Source organism: Lethenteron reissneri, chromosome 54 (genome assembly GCF_015708825.2).
Source record: "Lethenteron reissneri isolate LAM-NWPU_2019-01 chromosome 54, ASM1570882v1, whole genome shotgun sequence".
Lineage (NCBI taxonomy): Eukaryota > Metazoa > Chordata > Hyperoartia > Petromyzontiformes > Petromyzontidae > Lethenteron > Lethenteron reissneri.
The window spans coordinates 1,178,477-1,198,078 of record NC_083832.1 but is presented as its reverse complement, the minus strand read 5'-3'; the positions used below and the strand labels follow the sequence as shown (position 1 = coordinate 1,198,078).

Sequence of the window (19,602 nt, the reverse complement as noted above, 5' to 3'; positions counted from 1 at the left end):
ATGTGTGGTCCATGTTTTACCACTGGCATGTATGTTGCATGCAGACTTGATGATGCCTTGTGATGGCTGTCTATTCGGCGTTTGAACATCTTTCCACCTCCACCGGTATTCTGGACCTTAAAGGGTGACGCTTTCTCTTTTCTCATCAACTTGATAGTCGTAAAATAAGTGTCCCAAAGATGTTGCCTATTTATATTACACTTCTTTCCCCCTTTCAAGGCAACAGTGTCAGTGACAATACGTGCCATTAGTCATCCAGCTAGCTGGGTTTGATTGCCAGCCACGGCTAACATCAGTGGCGAGAGGTCTCTCCATTCTGGCCGTCGCCTGATGAGTCTGTTTGTATATAATGATATGTTCTACCCATTCTGGAAATAAAACAGTTGTGTTCAGATGTTCAAACACCAAATGGGAACCTTTTGCAAGGAATCGTGTCTGCATTAACCACGCACATACTTGTGGTGAACATGCAAACAAAAACATGCTCTGATAATTAATACACGGGCATTGTCTTTGAAACAGATTGGCCTACACCAGAGACAGCCTCCTCTAGGGCCTAGTCTCACCACCAGGGTCAGACCAGAGAACGCCAGAAGGCGAACAGGACAAGGACAATATCAGGGCGTTTATAGCTCGGGGTGAGCAGCTACATCATGGGACCTTACTTGACTTGTAAATGTTGTCGTGGGTTTACTCTCCAACACACAACTGAACGAGCAACTTATTGGCACGTTTTGATCACGTGACAACCCCTTACAAATAGGCTGTCGGGTGGTGGAGGGTTTAATGACACATTTATATTTACGCGATCTAACCCCCAATAACAAGTAAACCCGTAAAAACAAAGTTTTTCACTCTAAATCCTTTATATGCGTGGCGGCTAGAGTCCTCTCGTCCTCTGGCTTGAGATGGCTGCAATCTATGGGTCAGATGATTGTCTGCCAGTATTAAGCAATTGGTAATTAAATATTTAATTTGTTTTCCCTAAACAGTGTAAAATTTTGGAAAAAAATTTTCACGAAAATTTATTGTCACACACACCGAGTCTGTGTGGAAAATGTCAGCTCGATTGGATCACGGGAAGTGGGTTAAAAAACGAGCGAAAGATTTGCACGGTCCTAAGCAAGCAAGCGAACTTAATATAAAGGATTTAAAATATATTCGCCTGTGGAGGACGCGGGGATCGATCCCGCGACCTTTGGCATGGGACGTGAGGGTGCTACCAACTGCGCTACTCCGCCACGGCCTGTGGAGGGGTTACGCTCTGGGCTCCTATACTGTGACGTTCAGCCAAAGTTCTATTTGAATAAATGTAAAATACAATTTTTTTGCCTAAACAGTGTTACATTTTTGCATTTTTTTTCACGAACATTAATTGTCTGTCACAACGAGTCTGTGTGGAAAATGTCAGCTCGATTGGATCACGGGAAGTGGGTTAAAAAACGACCGAAAGATTTGCACGGTCGTAAGCAAGCAAGCAAGCACGCAAGCAAGCAAGCACGCAAGCAAGCAAGCAAGCGAACTTAATATAAAGGATTTAAAAAAAAACCTCTGCTATGGCGAGATCTCCGAACCGCCCTCCCCCACAGGTCCAGCTTGCACCACGCGGCTCGCGCCAGCATGGTGAAGTATGGTCACACAACTCCCGTGGCAGACGCGGCATTGGCCGTCATTAGACCCAGCAGTATTTGGCTGCTTCACATGTCCTCGGGATGCTGATGATGATGACAAGCCGCTTGGTCGAGCTGACATTTGTGATGGCCAGGTCGCTTCTGTAAAAGTGCTACGTGGCTCAGCGGGGCCTTCCCTGGTGAAATAACAATTAGTAAAAAAATTATTCACAAAAAATAGTTTAATTTGTATTTTAGTAAAAATTACTAAAACTTACACGCAGCAGCAATCATCGCCCCCTCCTAGCAGACGAATCCCAGTCATATAATATAATAAAGAGATAGCGAACTTGGTCTGGTTGCAGGGCCTTCTTGGGGTGCCAGGGTGGCGAGATGTTAACTAGCTCGCCTGGTATACATGAGGTCGTGGGTGCGATCCCGACCCTGCTGCATATTTGGAGTTTGCGTGTGTGTCTCTCTCTCCCCTCGTGGTCGTGTGGATTTCTCTCTGGGACCTCCGGTTCCCCCCCCCCCCCCCCCACACACATTTAGGATCAACATCACGCGTTTCGAGTATTTGGCTGCTATAAATATCAACGTGATGATGATAAGCCCACTTCGTTGAGCTATCATTTGTGGCCAGGTCACGCCTGAACAAGATCTGTATATCTCAGTGGGGCCTTACCTGTTCAAATACCTTGCCTGGTCAAATCACATATTACGGATATCAAAAACAACATCATTGAACAAACGGAGTGCTGCAAATGCTTGGGTTTACTGATTGATTCATAACGGACATTCCAACCCCGTATCGATCACATGGCAAATAAAATGAAACATAAAATGTAGTTTTCATACAGAAACATAGTTTCCCTATTCGAATGGACTGAAAATTGTTGAAGCTATCAATCTCCGACTGTTCGACTACTGTGACGCTGCTTACAGATCAGCTCCTAATGAATCACTGAACAGACTAAGCCGGCTTTTTTCATTCTGCTGTTCGATTTGCACAGGGTGTACCATACAGGACCCTCCATTGTGACCTCTGCTTAAAAGCCAAATCTCACATCACTTGATGCAAGAATAAATCTACTTTGGGCCCTGTTTATCCATAGAATCCTGATTGTAAAATCTGCGCTAAACTTAACTAATTCATTCGCGCCATTGTCAAACCCAAGAAACCTAAGGCATCTATCTAATAGACATTTAACTATCCCTGAATAGGTGACACAAAGCCTTTGCCGTTGCAGCACCAACGTTTTGGGACAACCTCGTTGCCTCCCTGAACATCGTAAATCTTGACTTAACGCTTTCGTGACTGCAGGAATTCATATCATTGGGTCTTTCGGTAAAGTCTACGTGACTTTACCGAAAGACCCAAGAATATCGTAAATCTTCCATCAAAATATATGTTACGTATTTGTGTGTATATGTATGTTGAGCTTTTTGTTCACTTCATGTAGCCAACCGTGCCAATCAGAGGTGCGCGGGAAGGACAAAAACACTAAACAGAACAAACGAAATATCCGAAAGCAGATGATCAGTGCTGGAGACAACCACATTTGCCAATGTGCTTTGTGACTTTGATCGTTACTCACGCATCGGTAGGTCAATTTAAAAGTGTCATTTTATCTAGGGACTGTGCGTTGTTGTCGCTTTGCTGCTTTGCCCCAAAATTTCACTTAGTGTTGAAAAGTCGGACATATACTTTATTTATCTTTACATTGACTCCTCTACTTACGAACACTTGACTTACACACTTTCAAAGATACAACAAACCTGTCTGTATGTCCAGTTGCCCATTCGGACTGAGAGTCGTAAGTTCAACCGCCGTGCAACAGATGGTGGTGGCATCTACATCTGCAGAATGTGAAGAACCAGTGTTATCTACATCTGCAGAACGTGAGGAACCAGTGGCATCTACATCTGCAGAACGTGAGGAACCAGTGGCATCTACATCTGCAGAACGTTAAGAACCAGTGGCATCTACATGTGTAGAACGTGAAGAACCAATGACATCTACATCTGCAGAACGTGAAGAACCAATGGCATCTACATCTGCAGAACGTGAAGAACCAGTGGCATCTACATCTGCAGAACGCGAAGAACCAGTGGCATCTACATCTGCAGAACGTGAAGAACCAGTGGCATCTACATCTGCAAAACGTGAAGAACCAGTGGCATCTACATCTGCAGAACGTGAAGAAACAGTGGCATCTACATCTGCAGTACGTGAAGAACCAGTGGCATCTAAATCTGCAGAACCTGAAGAACCAGTGGCATCTACATCTGCAGGACGTGAATAACCAGTGGCATTTACATGTGTAGAACGTGAAGAACCAATGACATCTACATCTGCAGAACGTGAAGAACCAGTGGCATCTACATCTGCAGAACGCGAAGAACCAGTGGCATCTACATCTGCAGAACGTGAAGAACCAGTGGCATCTACATCTGCAAAACGTGAAGAACCAGTGGCATCTACATCTGCAGAACGTGAAGAAACAGTGGCATCTACATCTGCAGAACGTGAAGAACCAGTGGAATCTAAATCTGCAGAACCTGAAGAACCAGTGGCATCTACATCTGCAGGACGTGAATAACCAGTGGCATCTACATTTGCAGAACGTAAAGAACCAGTGGCATCTACATCTGCAGAACGTAAAGAACCAGTGGTATCTACATCTGCAGAACGTAAAGAACCAGTGGTATCTACATCTGCAGAGCTTGAAGAACCAGTGGCATCTACATCTGCAGAACGTGAAGAACCAGTGGCATCTACATCTACAGGAGATTATAAAACTTTGAACGTCATTCCCCGTGTCTAGTGTACATGCCGTACACCACGTTTGGAATCGAGAGGAGTAAAGTTGGACTTACGAATAAATCAACTTCCGAAGAGACTTCTGGAGCCTGACTTGTTCGTAAGTGGAGGAGTCCCTGTATTTATATTTACTGAGTGTCTTTTTTCGTCGAAACGTTGCACTGCTATCATTGTGTTGTGCAGTGTGTTTGTTTGCGCTGTTACTCTCAGATCCCGTGGCGCCTACTAGACATCTGTGAATAAGAGCTTCATAGCTCATCGGATTTCTCCTGCTCCTCCCGCAGTCACAAATTAAGATTGTGATTCTAATAAATCCACACGCGTCTGTGACGGGACGTGTTTGCCTCTGTGTGACATTTGTATTGCAAGCACCGTTATTGTGCATTCCGTTCTGGGATTTGTTCTCGTCTAAACGATGTGTCGCTCTTGTCGTTGTGTTCTCGCGAGTTTTGCCCATTCCCTCGTTCCCTCCACCCCATTGCGATCTTCTGTGACTGCCGCCACTGCTGGCGCTCGTGGGCCTGCGCCAGCCCTGGTAACGGCGCCACCGCTCGGCTCAATGGGGTGGGGGCCCTCGTCAGCCGACGCGCAACAAAACGCCTGGGGGCTTGTGCAGGCCACGGTGCAGAGTCAGCCGACTCGTCGTGCCCATAGGGACAGCTGTCAGAGACTTAATGCGCAGAGCACCCCCGCCAGCCAGCGGCCAAGCGGTAACCCTCCCGGCCATTGCCGCCGCCGGCTGTTGGTGAGGGGCGAGGCGGTGGGAAGGCAAAGGGAGGGGTGGGGGTGGGCCGGGTGGGGGGGGCGAGATTGAGGGGGGCCGAGATGCCCTCTCCGCCCGGGGGTTACCGACCGCGGTGGGCTGGGCTCGTGGTGGAACCCACCGCCACCGTCACCGCCATCACCGCCACCGTCACCGCCACCGACAATGCCACCACACCGCCACCACACCGCCACCACACTGCACCGCCACTGCCACCACAACGCCACTGCCACCACACCGCCACCGTCACCACCGCCGCCACCACACCGCCACCACACCGCCACCACACCGCCACCGTCACCACCGCCGCCTCCACCGCCACCGCCACCGCCGCCGCCGGGTTTCACCGGGGGGAGGAGCGCCTCTTGGCTGCGCCGAGCGACTGCTTCAGTGCCACCTCCTCCACGAAGCGAGCGTCGACGCAGCCCGCCACCTCCTGCTCGTGGCCGGCCACTGCGTGGGGGGAGGTGGGGGGGGAGGTGGAGGGGCAGTCCGAACATTCAAGCGTGTTTGTTTAAACAGTGGCTCCTGACGTGAATGAATTACAAAACAAACTCGACCACGTTCACCGCTCAGCTGAGGCTCGAGCCGCACGGTGGCTCCCAGAGACGAGCGAGCGAGTCAGCCGGCTCGATCTCGGCTCCCGAGACATCCCGAGCACGGCTAAGGAGCCGAGCCTGAGCCGAGCCGAGACGAATATCGACAAAGTGTTTACTCTGGAAATGTCAACAGCGCACGACTTTGCTAGGGTTTGATGGGGGGGGGGTGTGGCTGCCCCCATCGCGCTCCCCCCCCCCTCGTGGATCCACCACCACAGAGTCAACCACGGGGATGGACACAACGACCCGGCTGCCGCAATGCAGCGGTGCCTCCAAGGGGGGAGGGACAGGAAAGAGGGGAGGGGGGAGCGATGGGGGGGGGGGGGGGGGCGATGGGGCCGGGGGTGTGATGGGGGAGAGGGACGATGGGGGGGGCGATGGGGCCACACATCAGCATGGTACTGTAACACGCCGGTTTACAACGACGAATGTCGAAACGACGTAATACATCCAAGCGGCGTACAGGGTGGTGGCACGGTGGTGGTGGCACGGTGGTGGTGGCACGGTGGTGGTGGCACGGTGGTGGTGGCACGGTGGTGGTGGCACGGTGGTGGTGGCCCGATGGTGGTGGCACGGTGGTGGTGGCACGGTGGTGGTGGCACGGTGGTGGTGGCACGGTGGTGGTGGCACGGTGGTGGTGGCACGGTGGTGGTGGCACGGTGGTGGTGGCACGGTGGTGGTGGCACGGTGGTGGTGGCAAGGTGGTGGTGGCACGGTGGTGGTGGCACGGTGGTGGTGGCACGGTGGTGGTGGCACGGTGGTGGTGGCACGGTGGTGGTGGCACGGTGGTGGTGGCACGGTGGTGGTGGCGGACGGCTGAGAGGCGACGGCGCTAGCGGCGACGCATGTGTGGGTTTGAAGGCGACGCTTAATCGGGTGGCGGTGTTGCTAGTGAGGTGACAACGTGTGAGCGACACAACGTAGATCAGGGATCTGCTATTGGCGCGTCCACGCACGGCATGGCCAAGGCCAGACGCCGGCGGCACTCCTCATCCTCCTCCTCGTCCGCGTCTCATCTCCGAGCCCGGACCCAGTCCCCCCCCCCCAGCATCCCCGCCCCCCCCCCCCCCCACCTTGCCGCTCGATGTTCAGCAGGCGGTCGATGAAGCTGCGTAGCGGCAGGAAGTCGCTCTGCGAGGACTCCTTCTCGGGGGCGGCGGCGGCGGCAGCGGCGGCGTCGTCCTGGCGCGGGCACGGGGGGAAAGGGTCAGGGGGCGATCACGCGGCAGGCCCCCCGCGCCACCGTAGTCGCGGCCGCTCTACACGAGCCGAGCGAACGACTCTCGGTAAACTAAAACCAGCGCGACGTTGACGACGCACAGCTGGGCGCGTCTGCCGGCCGTCTCGGTCGGTCGACCGCACAGCGGCTGGGTGCGTCCCGTGACCTCCTGCCGGCGGCGAGCCTTGCACGCTCCACGTTGCCTCGAGGTGCACCTAGCCTGGCACGAGCGCCGTGGGGATTTACCTTCCTCGCCCAGGGGCCCAGCGCATGCAGCCGTGCGGCGTAGCGCTGCGCCAGGCTGAACGACGCGGCCGGGCTCTCCCACTGCTGGTAGACCCCGTCGGCCTGGGGCTGCCCGGAAAACATCGTCATCATCGTCAACATCATCGTCGTCAACAACATCATCGTTGTCAACACCATCATCATCAACATCGTCGTCGTCAACATCATCGTCGTCAACATCATCGTCGTCGACAACATCATCGTTGTCAACAACATCATCGTTGTCAACACCATCATCATCAACATCGTCGTCGTCAACATCATCGTCGTCAACAACATCATCGTTGTCAACACCATCATCATCAACATCATCGTCATCAACATTATCGTCGTCGTCAACATCATCGTCGTCAACAACATCATCGTTGTCAACACCATCATCATCAACATCATCGTCGTCGTCAACATCATCATCGTCAACACCACCACCGTGAGTCTCACGGCTCTCCGGGCTGCCGCGAGGTCCCCCGTCAAGTGTAGGGGCTCTACAGCCCCCCCCCCCCCCCGCTCACCTGTGATAGCCGGGACAGAACCGCAAACTTCGCCTGCTCGTTCTTCGGGCTGTCGTCCAAGTCTGCAAGCGCAAACAAAACAAAAACCAGACGATTGTGGACAACAACAACAACCTATCAATTACTGCGCTATGGCCCGCCGAAAACACAGACGGCAAGGGGAGCCGCATCATTCGCTTGGCCTCGGAGGCTGTTTGCAAGCTCCTATTGAGGCCGCCGTGGCCGCCTCTCCAGTGGCGGGGGCCTCCTCGGTCTCACGGTGGCGGCCTTCGCAAATCCCTCTCGCCGCCACCGCCGCCACCGCCGTCCAGCCAGCGGCGTGAGGGGGTTCACGCCACCGCCGCACTGTGATCGGCCGTGGCGTGTGTGGTGGGGTCAAGCTTCGGGACTCTATTTACTGTTACAACCACTTCTTATGTTGTTGTTTTCCAGGTAAGGCCCCACTGAGCTGCTACGCAGCTCTTTTTATAAGAAGCGACCCCGGCTATCACAAATGAATGCTCCACGGAAGGGGCTCATCATCATCATCGTGGGCATTCATAGCAGCCGAATGCTCTAAATGTAGAGAGGAAAAAACCGGAAGAGCCAGGGAAAAATCCGCTTCAGGGTCCCACGACCTCCTGTACACCAGGTGAGGCAGTGGACATCTCGCCACCGAGACGCCGCACGTCTTCCAAGACGTCTGGCCAGCGTAGAAGAGTAGGCCAAAACTGCCCTCCAGAGGGGCTCTCTGGAGGCCCCTCTAGCCCTTCCACCAGCAGAGGTGTGTGCGAGAAATTGCAGGGCTGCGCCATCATCTTTTCTTTACCCCGGAAAGCCTCGCTGAGTCTCAAGTCTCTGTCTCAGGAGGGTCCTGCCAAGTCTTGGCACGATGGCAAGGGGGTGGGGGGGGTGGGGCGATGGGGATTGATGCGTGGGGGGTGGGGCAATGGGGAGTGGGGGAATGGGGGGGTGGGGGTTTAAGGGGGTGGGGCGATGGGGGGGGGGGCGTTGGGTGAGGTGACAACCCCTGCGTGTGTGCAACCCCAGTCGAGTGATGCCACTCGACTCCCACAGCACCCCCCCAGCCCCCACTCCCTGTGCTGGAGGGGCCACTGCGGCGAGCGTCACCGTGGAAGAGTCTCTGCACGAAGGAGTCGGTGAGCTGCAGCATCCCCTGGTCCACCATGAGCAGGAACGAGTGCAGGGGCACGCTGCGGTACCCCAGCGTGCACTGCAGGCTCTTGAAGCCTGCGGTGTGCGGCCGTCAGTCGGCACGGGCGAGAGGGCGACAGGGCGAGGGGTTGGGTTCGCGTTGACCGGGCGGGGGAGTCTCAAGGCCACCGCAGGAGTGAGTGAGTGAATGAACGATTTGAGTGGGCGAGTGAGTGGGTGAATGTGTGGGTAAGTTGGAGTAGGTGATTGAGTGGGCGAGTGAGTGGGTAAATGAGTGGGTGAGTGGGTGGGTGAATGAGTGAGTAAGCGAATGAGTGGGTGAGTGGGTGATAGGGTAAGTGGGTGAGTGATTGAGTGGGTGATTGAGTGGGTAAGTGGGTGAATGAGTAAGTTGGCGAGTGAGCGAGTGGTTGAATGAGTGGGTGAATGGGTGAGTGGGTGAGTGTGTGAATGAGTGGGTAAGTGGGTCGGTGAATGAGGGAGTGAGTGGGTGAATGAGTGGCTAAGTTAGTGAGTGAATGAGTGAGTGGGTACATGGGTGGGTGAATGAGTAAGTGGGTGAATGCGTGGGTAAGTTGGAGTGGTCGATTGAGTGAATGGGCGATTGGGTGGTTAAATGAGTGGATGAGTGGGTGATAGGGTGAGTAGGTGAATGCGTGGTTAAGTGGGTGGGTGAATGAATGAGTGGGCGTGTGAGCAAGTGGGTGAATGAGTGGGTGAGTCAGTGAGTGAGTGAGTCAGTGAGTGTGTGATAGGATGAGTGGGTGATTGAGTGGGTGGGTGAATGTGTACGTGAATAAGTAGGTAAGTGAGTGGGGGAGTGGGTGAATCATTGAGTAGGTGAGTGAATGGTAAGTGAATGGGTCAGTAGGTGAAGTGAGCTGATGAGTGAGTCGGCGAATAAGTGGGTGAAAGAGCGAGTGGGTGAGTGAGTGAGTGGGTAAGTGGGTGGGTGAATGAGTGAGTGGGTGAGTGAGTGAGTGAGTTGGTGAATGAGTTGGTCAGTGGGTGGGTGAATGAGTGAGGGAGTTGGTGATAGGGTGAGTGAGAAGGCAGGTGAGTGACTGAGTGGGTAAGTGAGTGAGTGATTGGGTGAGTGAGTGAGTGAGTGGGTGAGTGGGTGAATCATCGAGCGGGTGAGTAAGTGGGTGAGTGGGGAAGTGAATGAGTGGCTAACGTGAGATGATACGTGAATGGGGGAGTTAAAGTGTTGAGATTGTCCAGGTGAGAACTCAAGAGTCAGTGGCTCTGGATGAAGAGGAAAGACCCCAGCTGGGCCTCAAAGTGAGAGGGCCAGGAGGTATGCAGTCAACAATGCTTGACTCAGGGAGGAGGACGCCCCTGCCATGCATAGTCCCATGGGATGTTGGCTACCAACAACAAGGCAACTCCTATGACTAATTGGGAATGGGACGCAAGCGTAGGATTGATCATCCTGTCGCTGGCCGCCTTTGGGGAGGGTGTATAGTGTGAAAGGCCGAAACACCCTAGGAACCAAAGGGTCACTACTGACGATGCGCTCCCCAAATTTCACCAGGCTCACTGTTCATGAACTCTTGGAAGTGCTTGCACAAAGGATAGTAACATCTCATCCTGTGTTCTTTGGAATCAAGAGTGACCTCGGTCACCAAAACATCAAAGGCACTCAGCTACCCAAAAAAAAGCACGAGTTCACGGGCGGAACGAGTGGACGACTCCACTCAGCTACCCCGGAGCGAGTGGTGGGGCGAGTGGTGGGGCGAATGGTGGGGCGAGTGGTGGAGCGAGTGGTGGGGCGAGTGGTGGAGCGAGTGGCGAAACGAGTGGCAGTGGTGGAGCGAGTGGTGGAGCAAGCGGTGGAGCGAGTGGCAGTGGTGGAGCGAGTGGCAGTGGTGGGGCGAGTGGTGGGGCGAGTGGTGGAGCGAGTGGTGGAGCGAGTGGCGGAGCGAGTGGCGGAGCGAGCGGCGAAGCGAGCGGTGTAGCGAGTGGTGGAGCGAGCGAGTGGTGGGACGAGTGGTGGAGCGAGTGGTGGGGCGAGTGGTGGGGCGAGTGGTGGGGCGAGTGGTGGGGCGAATGGCAGAGCGAGTGGCGGGGCGAGTGGTGCGGCGAGTGGTGGAGCGAGTGGTGGGGCGAGTGGTGGGGCGAGTGGTGGGGCGAGTGGTGGGGCGAATGGCGGGGCGAGTGGCGGGGCGAGTGGCGGAGCGAGTGGCGGAGCGAGTGGCGGGGCGAGTGGTGGGGCGAGTGGCGGGGCGAGTGGTGGGGCGAGTGGCGGGGCGAGTGGCGGGGCGAGTGGCGGGGCGAGTGGCGGGGTGAGTGGCGGGGCGAGTGGCGGGGCGAGTGGCGGGGCGAGTGGTGAAGCGAGTGGTGGGGCGAGTGGTGGGGCGAGTGGTGGGGCGAGTGGCGGAGCGAGTGGTGGGGCGAGTGGTGGAGCGAGTGGTGGGGCGAGTGGTGGAGCGAGTGAAGGAGGTACCGCCGGGGAGAGGGAGGCAGAGCTGTGCCGCGGCGTCCCCCAGCCTCATGGTGAGCGGCAGCATCGCGGCTTCCGCTGCCTCCGCCTTGCGGGCACTGCTGGCGCGGACAAAGATAAAGACAAAGATCCCCCGTGTAGTCTACTGACAGACTGTTGGGACAAGTGCCGTTAGCGAGCACCTTAAAAGACCGGCACGGCACACAAGGGGAGTGGGTGGCCAGCACCACGCCAGGCCGCCTTTGTCTCTCCAGTGGCGATGTTGGGGCGAGTCGCTGGGGCGAGGGCCGACACGGCGAGAGAGGCGCGGAAACTCACAGGCACACGGTGTCCCAGGTGAGTCCGTAGGCCGCCCAGACCGACTCCAGCAGATGGGTCACCTGCTGCAGCTGAGGGCGACAGCCGGGGGAAGGGGAGGAGGTCACGGAGAGGTCACGGAGCCAGAGGTCACGGAGCGAGAGGTCATCGAGCGAGAGGTCACGGAGCGAGGGGTCACGGAGCGAGAGGTCATGGAGCGAGGGGTCATGAAGCGAGGGGTCACGGAGCGAGAGGTCATGGAGCGAGGGGTCATGAAGCGAGGGGTCACGGAGCGAGGCGTCAAGGAGCTAGAGGTCACGGAGTGAGGGGTCAAGGAGCTAGAGGTCACGGAGCAAGAGGTCACGGAGCGAGAGGTCAAAGGAGCGAGAGGTCACGAAGCGAGGGGTCACGGAGCGAGGGGTCACGGAATGAGAGGTCACGGAGTGAGATGTAACGGAGCGAGGGGTCATGGTGTCGCACGGTCATATCCCGTCAGGGTTAGGTTAGCGCTATCCTCCGATCGGCACGGGTTGGCTATGTAGGGTGCGAAAGAAGTTCAACATGCACACGTAGGTTAGCTTGGTTTTTTTTGTGGCACAGGTGAAAGCCCATTGGGGCAATAATTGCACGTTTAAAATGGGGACCCTGGTTATAGCTACAACAACAACAGCTACAACAACAACAACAACAGCTACAACAACAACAACAAGCACCACGGAGGACGCAACCCAACAACCACCATGCAAGGTCGAGCGGCAAGGTGGCGGCATGAACGTCGTGGTAGAACCGGGTACAAGGCGAGGAGGAAGCCAAGCCGCGTACGACGAACGCGTTCCTAAAGCCTGCAGAGCAGAGCGATCGATTGCACCGCACATCGCATACCTCGCCGATCTCATCCAATGAGCATAAAGCATCGCCGCGCAAACTCCGCTCGTCGGACAATGGACGTTCACCACATCGCGCGGCGCTTTCAGACGCGCTACTGCGGCGGCCGTCCGGAACGTTCTACCTTCCGATGTGAGGAAGCCACTGGGAGCTGCGCACTTTTAAATCTAAATTTAAAACTCATTTCTTTAGAACTGATTTCTGCGTGTTAGTTTGGTGTCCTTCCCCCGCAACCTCCGATTAGCACGGTTGGCTACGTACGGTGCAAAATAGGTTCAACATAGGTACGTACATGCACGTAGACTCGAAAGGGAATCTGAGATGTGAACTACCTCGCCTGGTGTACAGGAGGTCGTAGGTTTGATCCCGACCCTCATGCCTGCTGTCTATTTGGAGTGTGCATGTTCTCCCTGTGGTCGTGTGGATTTTCTGCTATAAATGTCCACACAATGACGATGAGCCATTTCGTTGTGCAATCATTTGTGATGTCCAGGTCGCTTCTGAAAAAGCTACGTAGCTCAGTGTGCTTATATTATTTTATGTTTTATTTTTATTATTTTATTATTTCCATTCTACGTGACGTTACCGAAAGAACCAAGAAGAAGCTCAGTGTGCCTTACCTGGTAAAATAATAATAATAGTTAATAGGTACGCCCATGCAATGCAGCTGTCTCGTGCTTTGCATGTCTGTGTGAGTGAGTGTGCCTAAATCGCTCCTGGGCCTCCTCTAGATCCACTGAGCCTTAAATGAATATCTGATACGGTGTATGAAATAATAAGAAGAGTTTTTACCCTTTCTGGCAATAAAACCGGTGTCAAGATGTTCAAACACCAAATAGAAACATTTAGCAAGCAATCATGTTAGATTGCTCAGGGGTTATGATACGGTGTCTAAACACAAGCACTAAGGAGACAAAGGCGGTCAGGGGCAGTGTTAGCCACCCACCATCACGTGTGCCGTGCCGGTCTGCAAAGGCACTCGCTGAGAGCACTTGACCCATACATCTGTTGAGGCTACATTGGGGATCTGTGCCTTGTGTTAGGAAGGGGCGACGCAGTGGCTATGAAGACGGTGATCCGAGTGAGATTTACACTCGCGACCAACATCAGTGGCGTACATCTGAACTGGTCCCGAGCCTCCCCTAGGTTGACCCAGCCTTAAATTATGAGCTGGTGCGACGTGTGAAAATCATTGGCACTTGGGAGACAACAGCACAGGGCACGGTGCTGACCACCCACCACCTCCAGAGCGAAGTCAGTCCTTTGTCGGCGTAACACTTGCCCCAACGGTCCATATGCCTACATGGGAGACCTTTGTATTTGTGCGATTTCTAAACTTCGGTGATTTTCAGCGGAGAAATCAGCCGGGCGTCACAGCAGCTGGAAGCTGCTTTAACACACAGCACGTGTCACCTAATACAGAGCTTCCGTACCATCCGATACAGAACCCCTGACCAATTTAACACACAGCACTGGTGTCACCCAATACAGAGCCTCCGTGTCACCCGACCGAGACCCCGAGCGGCACGTGATACGGACGCTGCATCCTGCGAACAGAATCAATGAAGAGAGAGGGCTGCGTTGGCATGAAGCACAAATACACAAATAAGTGCAACCCCTCCACCCACCTCCGTGTCCGTCACCGGAGCCGTGGGAACGGAGTCAACGAGACCGCAATTCCACGCGACTGACCCCGTAACGCTCCACTGACCCCGTAACGCTCCACTGACCCCGTGACGCTCCACTGACCCCATGACACTCCACTGACCCCGTGACGCTCCACTGACCCCGTAACGTGCCACTGACCCCGTAACGCTCCACTGACCCCGTGACGCTCCACTGACCCCATGACACTCCACTGACCCCGTGACGCTCCACTGACCCCGTAACGTGCCACTGACCCCGTAACGTGCCACTGACCCCGTGACGCTCCACTGACCCCATGACACTCCACTGACCCCGTGACGCTCCACTGACCCCGTAACGTGCCACTGACCCCGTGACGCTCCACTGACCCCGTGACGCTCCACTGACCCCATGACACTCCACTGACCCCGTGACGCTCCACTGACCCCGTAACGTGCCACTGACCCCGTAACGCTCCACTGACCCCGTGACGCTCCACTGACCCCATGACACTCCACTGACCCCGTGACGCTCCACTGACCCCGTAACGTGCCACTGACCCCGTGACGCTCCACTGACCCCGTAACGTGCCACTGACCCCGTAACGCTCCACTGACCCCGTGACGCTCCACTGACCCCATGACACTCCACTGACCCCGTGACGCTCCACTGACCCCGTAACGTGCCACTGACCCCGTGACGCTCCACTGACCCCGTGACGCTCCACTGACCCCATGACACTCCACTGACCCCGTGACGCTCCACTGACCCCGTAACGTGCCACTGACCCCGTAACGCTCCACTGACCCCGTGACGCTCCACTGACCCCATGACACTCCACTGACCCCGTGACGCTCCACTGACCCCGTAACGTGCCACTGACCCCGTGACGCTCCACTGACCCCGTGACGCTCCACTGACCCCGTGACGCTCCACTGACCCCATGACACTCCACTGACCCCGTGACGCTCCACTGACCCCGTGACGCTCCACTGACCCCGTAACGTGCCACTGACCCCGTGACGCTCCACTGACCCCATGACACTTCACTGACCCCGTGATGCTCCACTGACTCCGTGACGCTCCACTGACCCCGTGACGCTCCACTGACCCCATGACACTCCACTGACCCCGTGACGCTCCACTGACCCCGTAACGTGCCACTGACCCCGTAACGCTCCACTGACCCCGTGACGCTCCACTGACCCCATGACACTCCACTGACCCCGTGACGCTCCACTGACCCCGTAACGTGCCACTGACCCCGTGACGCTCCACTGACCCCGTGACGCTCCACTGACCCCGTGACGCTCCACTGACCCCATGACACTCCACTGACCCCGTGACGCTCCACTGACCCCGTAACGTGCCACTGACCCCGTGACGCTCCACTGACCCCGTGACGCTCCACTGACCCCGTAACGTGCCACTGACCCCGTGACGCTCCACTGACCCCGTGACGCTCCTCTGACCCCGTAACGTGCCACTGACCCCGTGACGCTCCACTGACCCCGTGACGCTCCACTGACCCCATGACACTTCACTGACCCCGTGATGCTCCACTGACTCCGTGACGCTCCACTGACCCCGTGACGCTCCACTGACCCCGTGACGCTCCACTGACCCCGTGACGCTCCACTGACCCCGCGATGCGCCACTGACCCCGTGACGCTCCACTGACCCCGTGACGCTCCACTCACCCCGTGACGCTCCACTGACCCCGTGACGCTTCACTGACCCCGTGATGCTCCACTGACCCCGTGACGCTCCACTGACCCCGTGACGCTCCACTGACCCCGTGACCCTCCACTGACCCCGTGACGCTCCACTGACCCCGTAACGTGCCACTGACCCCGTGACGCTCCACTGACCCCGTGACGCTCCTCTGACCCCGTAACGTGCCACTGACCCCGTGACGCTCCACTGACCCCGTGACGCTCCACTGACCCCATGACACTTCACTGACCCCGTGATGCTCCACTGACTCCGTGACGCTCCACTGACCCCGTGACGCTCCACTGACCCCGTGACGCTCCACTGACCCCGTGACGCTCCACTGACCCCGCGATGCGCCACTGACCCCGTGACGCTCCACTGACCCCGTGACGCTCCACTCACCCCGTGACGCTCCACTGACCCCGTGACGCTTCACTGACCCCGTGATGCTCCACTGACCCCGTGACGCTCCACTGACCCCGTGACGCTCCACTGACCCCGTGACCCTCCACTGACCCCGTGACGCTCCACTGACCCCATGACACTTCACTGACCCCGTGATGCTCCACTGACCCCGTGACGCTCCACTGACCCCGTGACGCTCCACTGACCCCATGACACTTCACTGACCCCGTGATGCTCCACTGACCCCGTGACGCTCCACTGACCCCGTGACACTCCACTGACCCCGTGACCCTCCACTGACCCCGTGACGCTCCACTGACCCCGCGACGCGCCACTGACCCCGTGACGCTCCACTGACCCCGTAGGGCGCGACTCTGGCCGATGACTCGGCAGAGGAGACGGCGTAAGGCTTGGGCAAAGCCCGACGTGGCACTGATGCTACGGATGCGTGACGTTGGCCGGATGTGCGTCGTCCGAGTTGCAGATCTCACGCGGTTTGTATTCGATCCGCTTCGCTCACAGTGGACGTTAAAAATCCCCCCGTGACGTCACTCGCAGGAGATGGCCATTGCGCGGTGGCGTCACGGTCCAAAATTTCCAAAGGTGAAAAAATCACGCCGTTCGTGACTCGATTGGGATGCGCACGGCAGCAACCGTCGCCTCCCGACTGCGAGAACCTGGCAGGAGCCTCCTGACAAGGGACTCACGAGACTCAGCGAGTCTTTCTTGGGCAAACAGGCGGAGTAGTAATAATTATAATAATAATGATGGGCGCCACGGTGGCTAAGAGATGTTAACTCCCTCGCCAAGTACACAGGAGGTCGTGGGTGTGATCCCGACCCTGCCGCCTGCTGCATATTTGGGGTTTGCGTGTCTCTCTCTCCCCGTGGTCGCGTGGATTTTTCTTCGGGTCCTCCGGTTGTCCCCTCCACAATTACAATCGACGTGCATTCAGAGTATTTGGCTGCTATAAATTTCCACGTGATAAGCAACTTCTTTGAGCCATCATTTGTGGCCAGGTCGCATTTGAAAAAGAGCTGTAGAGCTCAGTGGGCTACAAATAATAATAATAGCCCAACGAAGTAGCGCATCAGCAAGTGGAAATTGATAGCAGCCAAATACTCTAAACGCACACGCCGATTCTAAATGTGCAGAGAGAGACACGAATCTCCAAATATACAGCAGCAGTCGTCAGGGTCGGGTTCGAATCCACAACCTCTTGCATACCAGGCGAGGTAGCCAACATCTCCTAGCCACCGCGGCGCCCCTAATAAGCGTGGGGGCTCTGGACGCGGCCGCTGCTAACGACGGAACAGCAGCCAAAGGACGGAGTGACGGAATCGGCTGGCGGGCGGGAGGCGCCGTGGAGGTGTCCGTCCAGCGGCGGACACAGCACGGCTGAAGGTGAACGGGGCTGCTGCTGCTGCTTCGCCTCACCTGGATCTGCACGTAGCTCAGGGCTATGTCCTCCAGCGCCTTCCTGCCCAGCGTGGGCAGGCAGCGTTGCAGGTGGGTCCGCAGGTCATCCACCAGCTGGGATACACCAACGGCCACGGCGTCACGTGGCCACGCAGACACTCGGTCAAGACGGCGAGCAGCCGTGTGTGTGTGGGTCCCCATACAGATAAATACCGACTCGCATAGAGACCCACAGACTCACATGGAGACCCACAAACTTGCATAGAGACACAGACTCGCATAGAAACACATAGACTCGCATAGAGACCCACAGGCTCACACAAAGACCCACAGGCTCACACAGAGACCCACAGACTCACACAGAGACTCATATTCCCACATAGAGACCCATAGACTCATACACACACATATATATATATGCCATGGTAGGATGCCACCAACTGACCTTAGACACACTCACAGAGGGACCTACAGAACGTATAGGAATCTATTGACTCACACAGAGAGCCGTAGACCCAGAGACCCACAGATGTGCCGTGACCATCTGCCACCATCTGCTCTTGGGTCTTCTCTTCCCCTTGGTGGCTGGGCTCCTGGAGGCCACTCCGATGCCGGTCTGGGCGATCGGCCTGTGATCGTGATTGAGGCCGGGTGAAGTCAATTCGCTTTTTGGCACCTTTCTGGCAACAAAAATCTGAGGTGCCGGCTCGATGCTCGGACACGGCCATCCTGAGCCACCCTGAGCCACCGTGAGCCACCCTGAGCCACCCTGAGCCACCGTGAGCCACCCTGAGCCACCCAGAGCTACCGTGAGCCACCCTGAGCCACCCTGAGCCACTGTGAGCCACCCTGAGCCACCCAGAGCCAACGTGAGCCACCCTGAGCCACCGTGAGCCATTCTGAGACATCCTGAGCCACCGTGCGCCACCCTGAGCCTCCGTGAGCCATTCTGAAACATCCTGATCCACCGTGAGCCACTCTGAGCCACCGTGAGCCATTCTGAGACATCCTGAGCCACCGTGCGCCACCCTGAGCCTCCGTGGCTGCAGGCCCCTGAACGGCCCAGAGGCGGCCTGCCGAGCATTCGGCGTCCCCCCGACGACGCAACCACGGGATTGGGAGGCTAGGGGAGGGTGTCGGCGCAGCGCGCTCACCATGCCGGCCGTCAGCATCTGCTCCGGATCCTCCTCCTGGAAGAGTGGCAGACTGCTCGATCCTCCTGGCCACAAAAGTGGAGAGGTCAAGGGGGTCAAGCCGGCGGGTCGGCCGAGGTCGGACGGAGGCGAGCGCGCGCACGTGGCCGGGTTGGCGATGCTCGTTGCCGTCGCTCGCCGCTAGCCGTTGGCCCACGCGCCGATGGAGGTGGTCGCCACGGCGATGGCGCGCTCACGGGGCCGCGTGCGGCGGAGGACGGGGATTGTGAATCAGGAGGCCGTGGCGTTCGATCCCGACCCCGATGACGCCTGCTGTATGTTTGGAATTTGCGTGTCTCTCTCTCCCCGTGGTCGCGTGGATTTTTCTCTGGGTCCTCCGGTTCCCCCCCCCCCCCCGCATTTAGAATCAATGTGGGTCTCTGTGAGTCTCGAGAAACACGCTTTTGGAGTGTTTGGGCTATCATTTGTTTTAGCCAGGCCACTTCTGAAAAAGAGCTATGTAGCTCAGTGGGCCTTACCTGGTAAAATAAAAATAGTGAATAGTTTATAGCTTCGAGGCAATCCCGAATCGCGATAGCTCGTCGGTTCGCAAGAGCGGAGGGTGTAAAATTCCATCCGCGTGATTCACGCGTTTTGCAACCGCTTCCCGTTCCCTCTCCATCATGACGCGACCATCTCTCCCCGAAC

The 19,602-nt window shown here is 56.6% G+C and overlaps 1 protein-coding gene across 2 annotated transcripts in view; it reads right to left on the bottom strand.

Moving 5' to 3' along the window:
- Window positions 1–4,483: 4,483 nt before the first annotated feature.
- Window positions 4,484–19,602, bottom strand: part of GSAP (gamma-secretase activating protein) — a 60,716-nt gene continuing 45,597 nt past the window's right edge. Inside the window, exons 24-32 of one of the 2 annotated variants that reach the window (XM_061574035.1) lie at window positions 18,916–18,980; window positions 17,780–17,875; window positions 11,732–11,802; window positions 11,417–11,511; window positions 8,923–9,042; window positions 7,813–7,874; window positions 7,262–7,369; window positions 6,870–6,978; window positions 5,417–5,650 (exon numbers count right to left, since the gene is read on the bottom strand). In XM_061574035.1, the coding sequence (XP_061430019.1) occupies window positions 5,541–5,650; window positions 6,870–6,978; window positions 7,262–7,369; window positions 7,813–7,874; window positions 8,923–9,042; window positions 11,417–11,511; window positions 11,732–11,802; window positions 17,780–17,875; window positions 18,916–18,980 (836 nt within the window). In that variant the 3' untranslated portion in view covers window positions 5,417–5,540. Of the gene's footprint in view, window positions 5,651–6,869; window positions 6,979–7,261; window positions 7,370–7,812; window positions 7,875–8,922; window positions 9,043–11,416; window positions 11,512–11,731; window positions 11,803–17,779; window positions 17,876–18,915; window positions 18,981–19,602 lie in introns of both variants that reach the window. The other variant, XM_061574034.1, reaches the window with a different exon arrangement.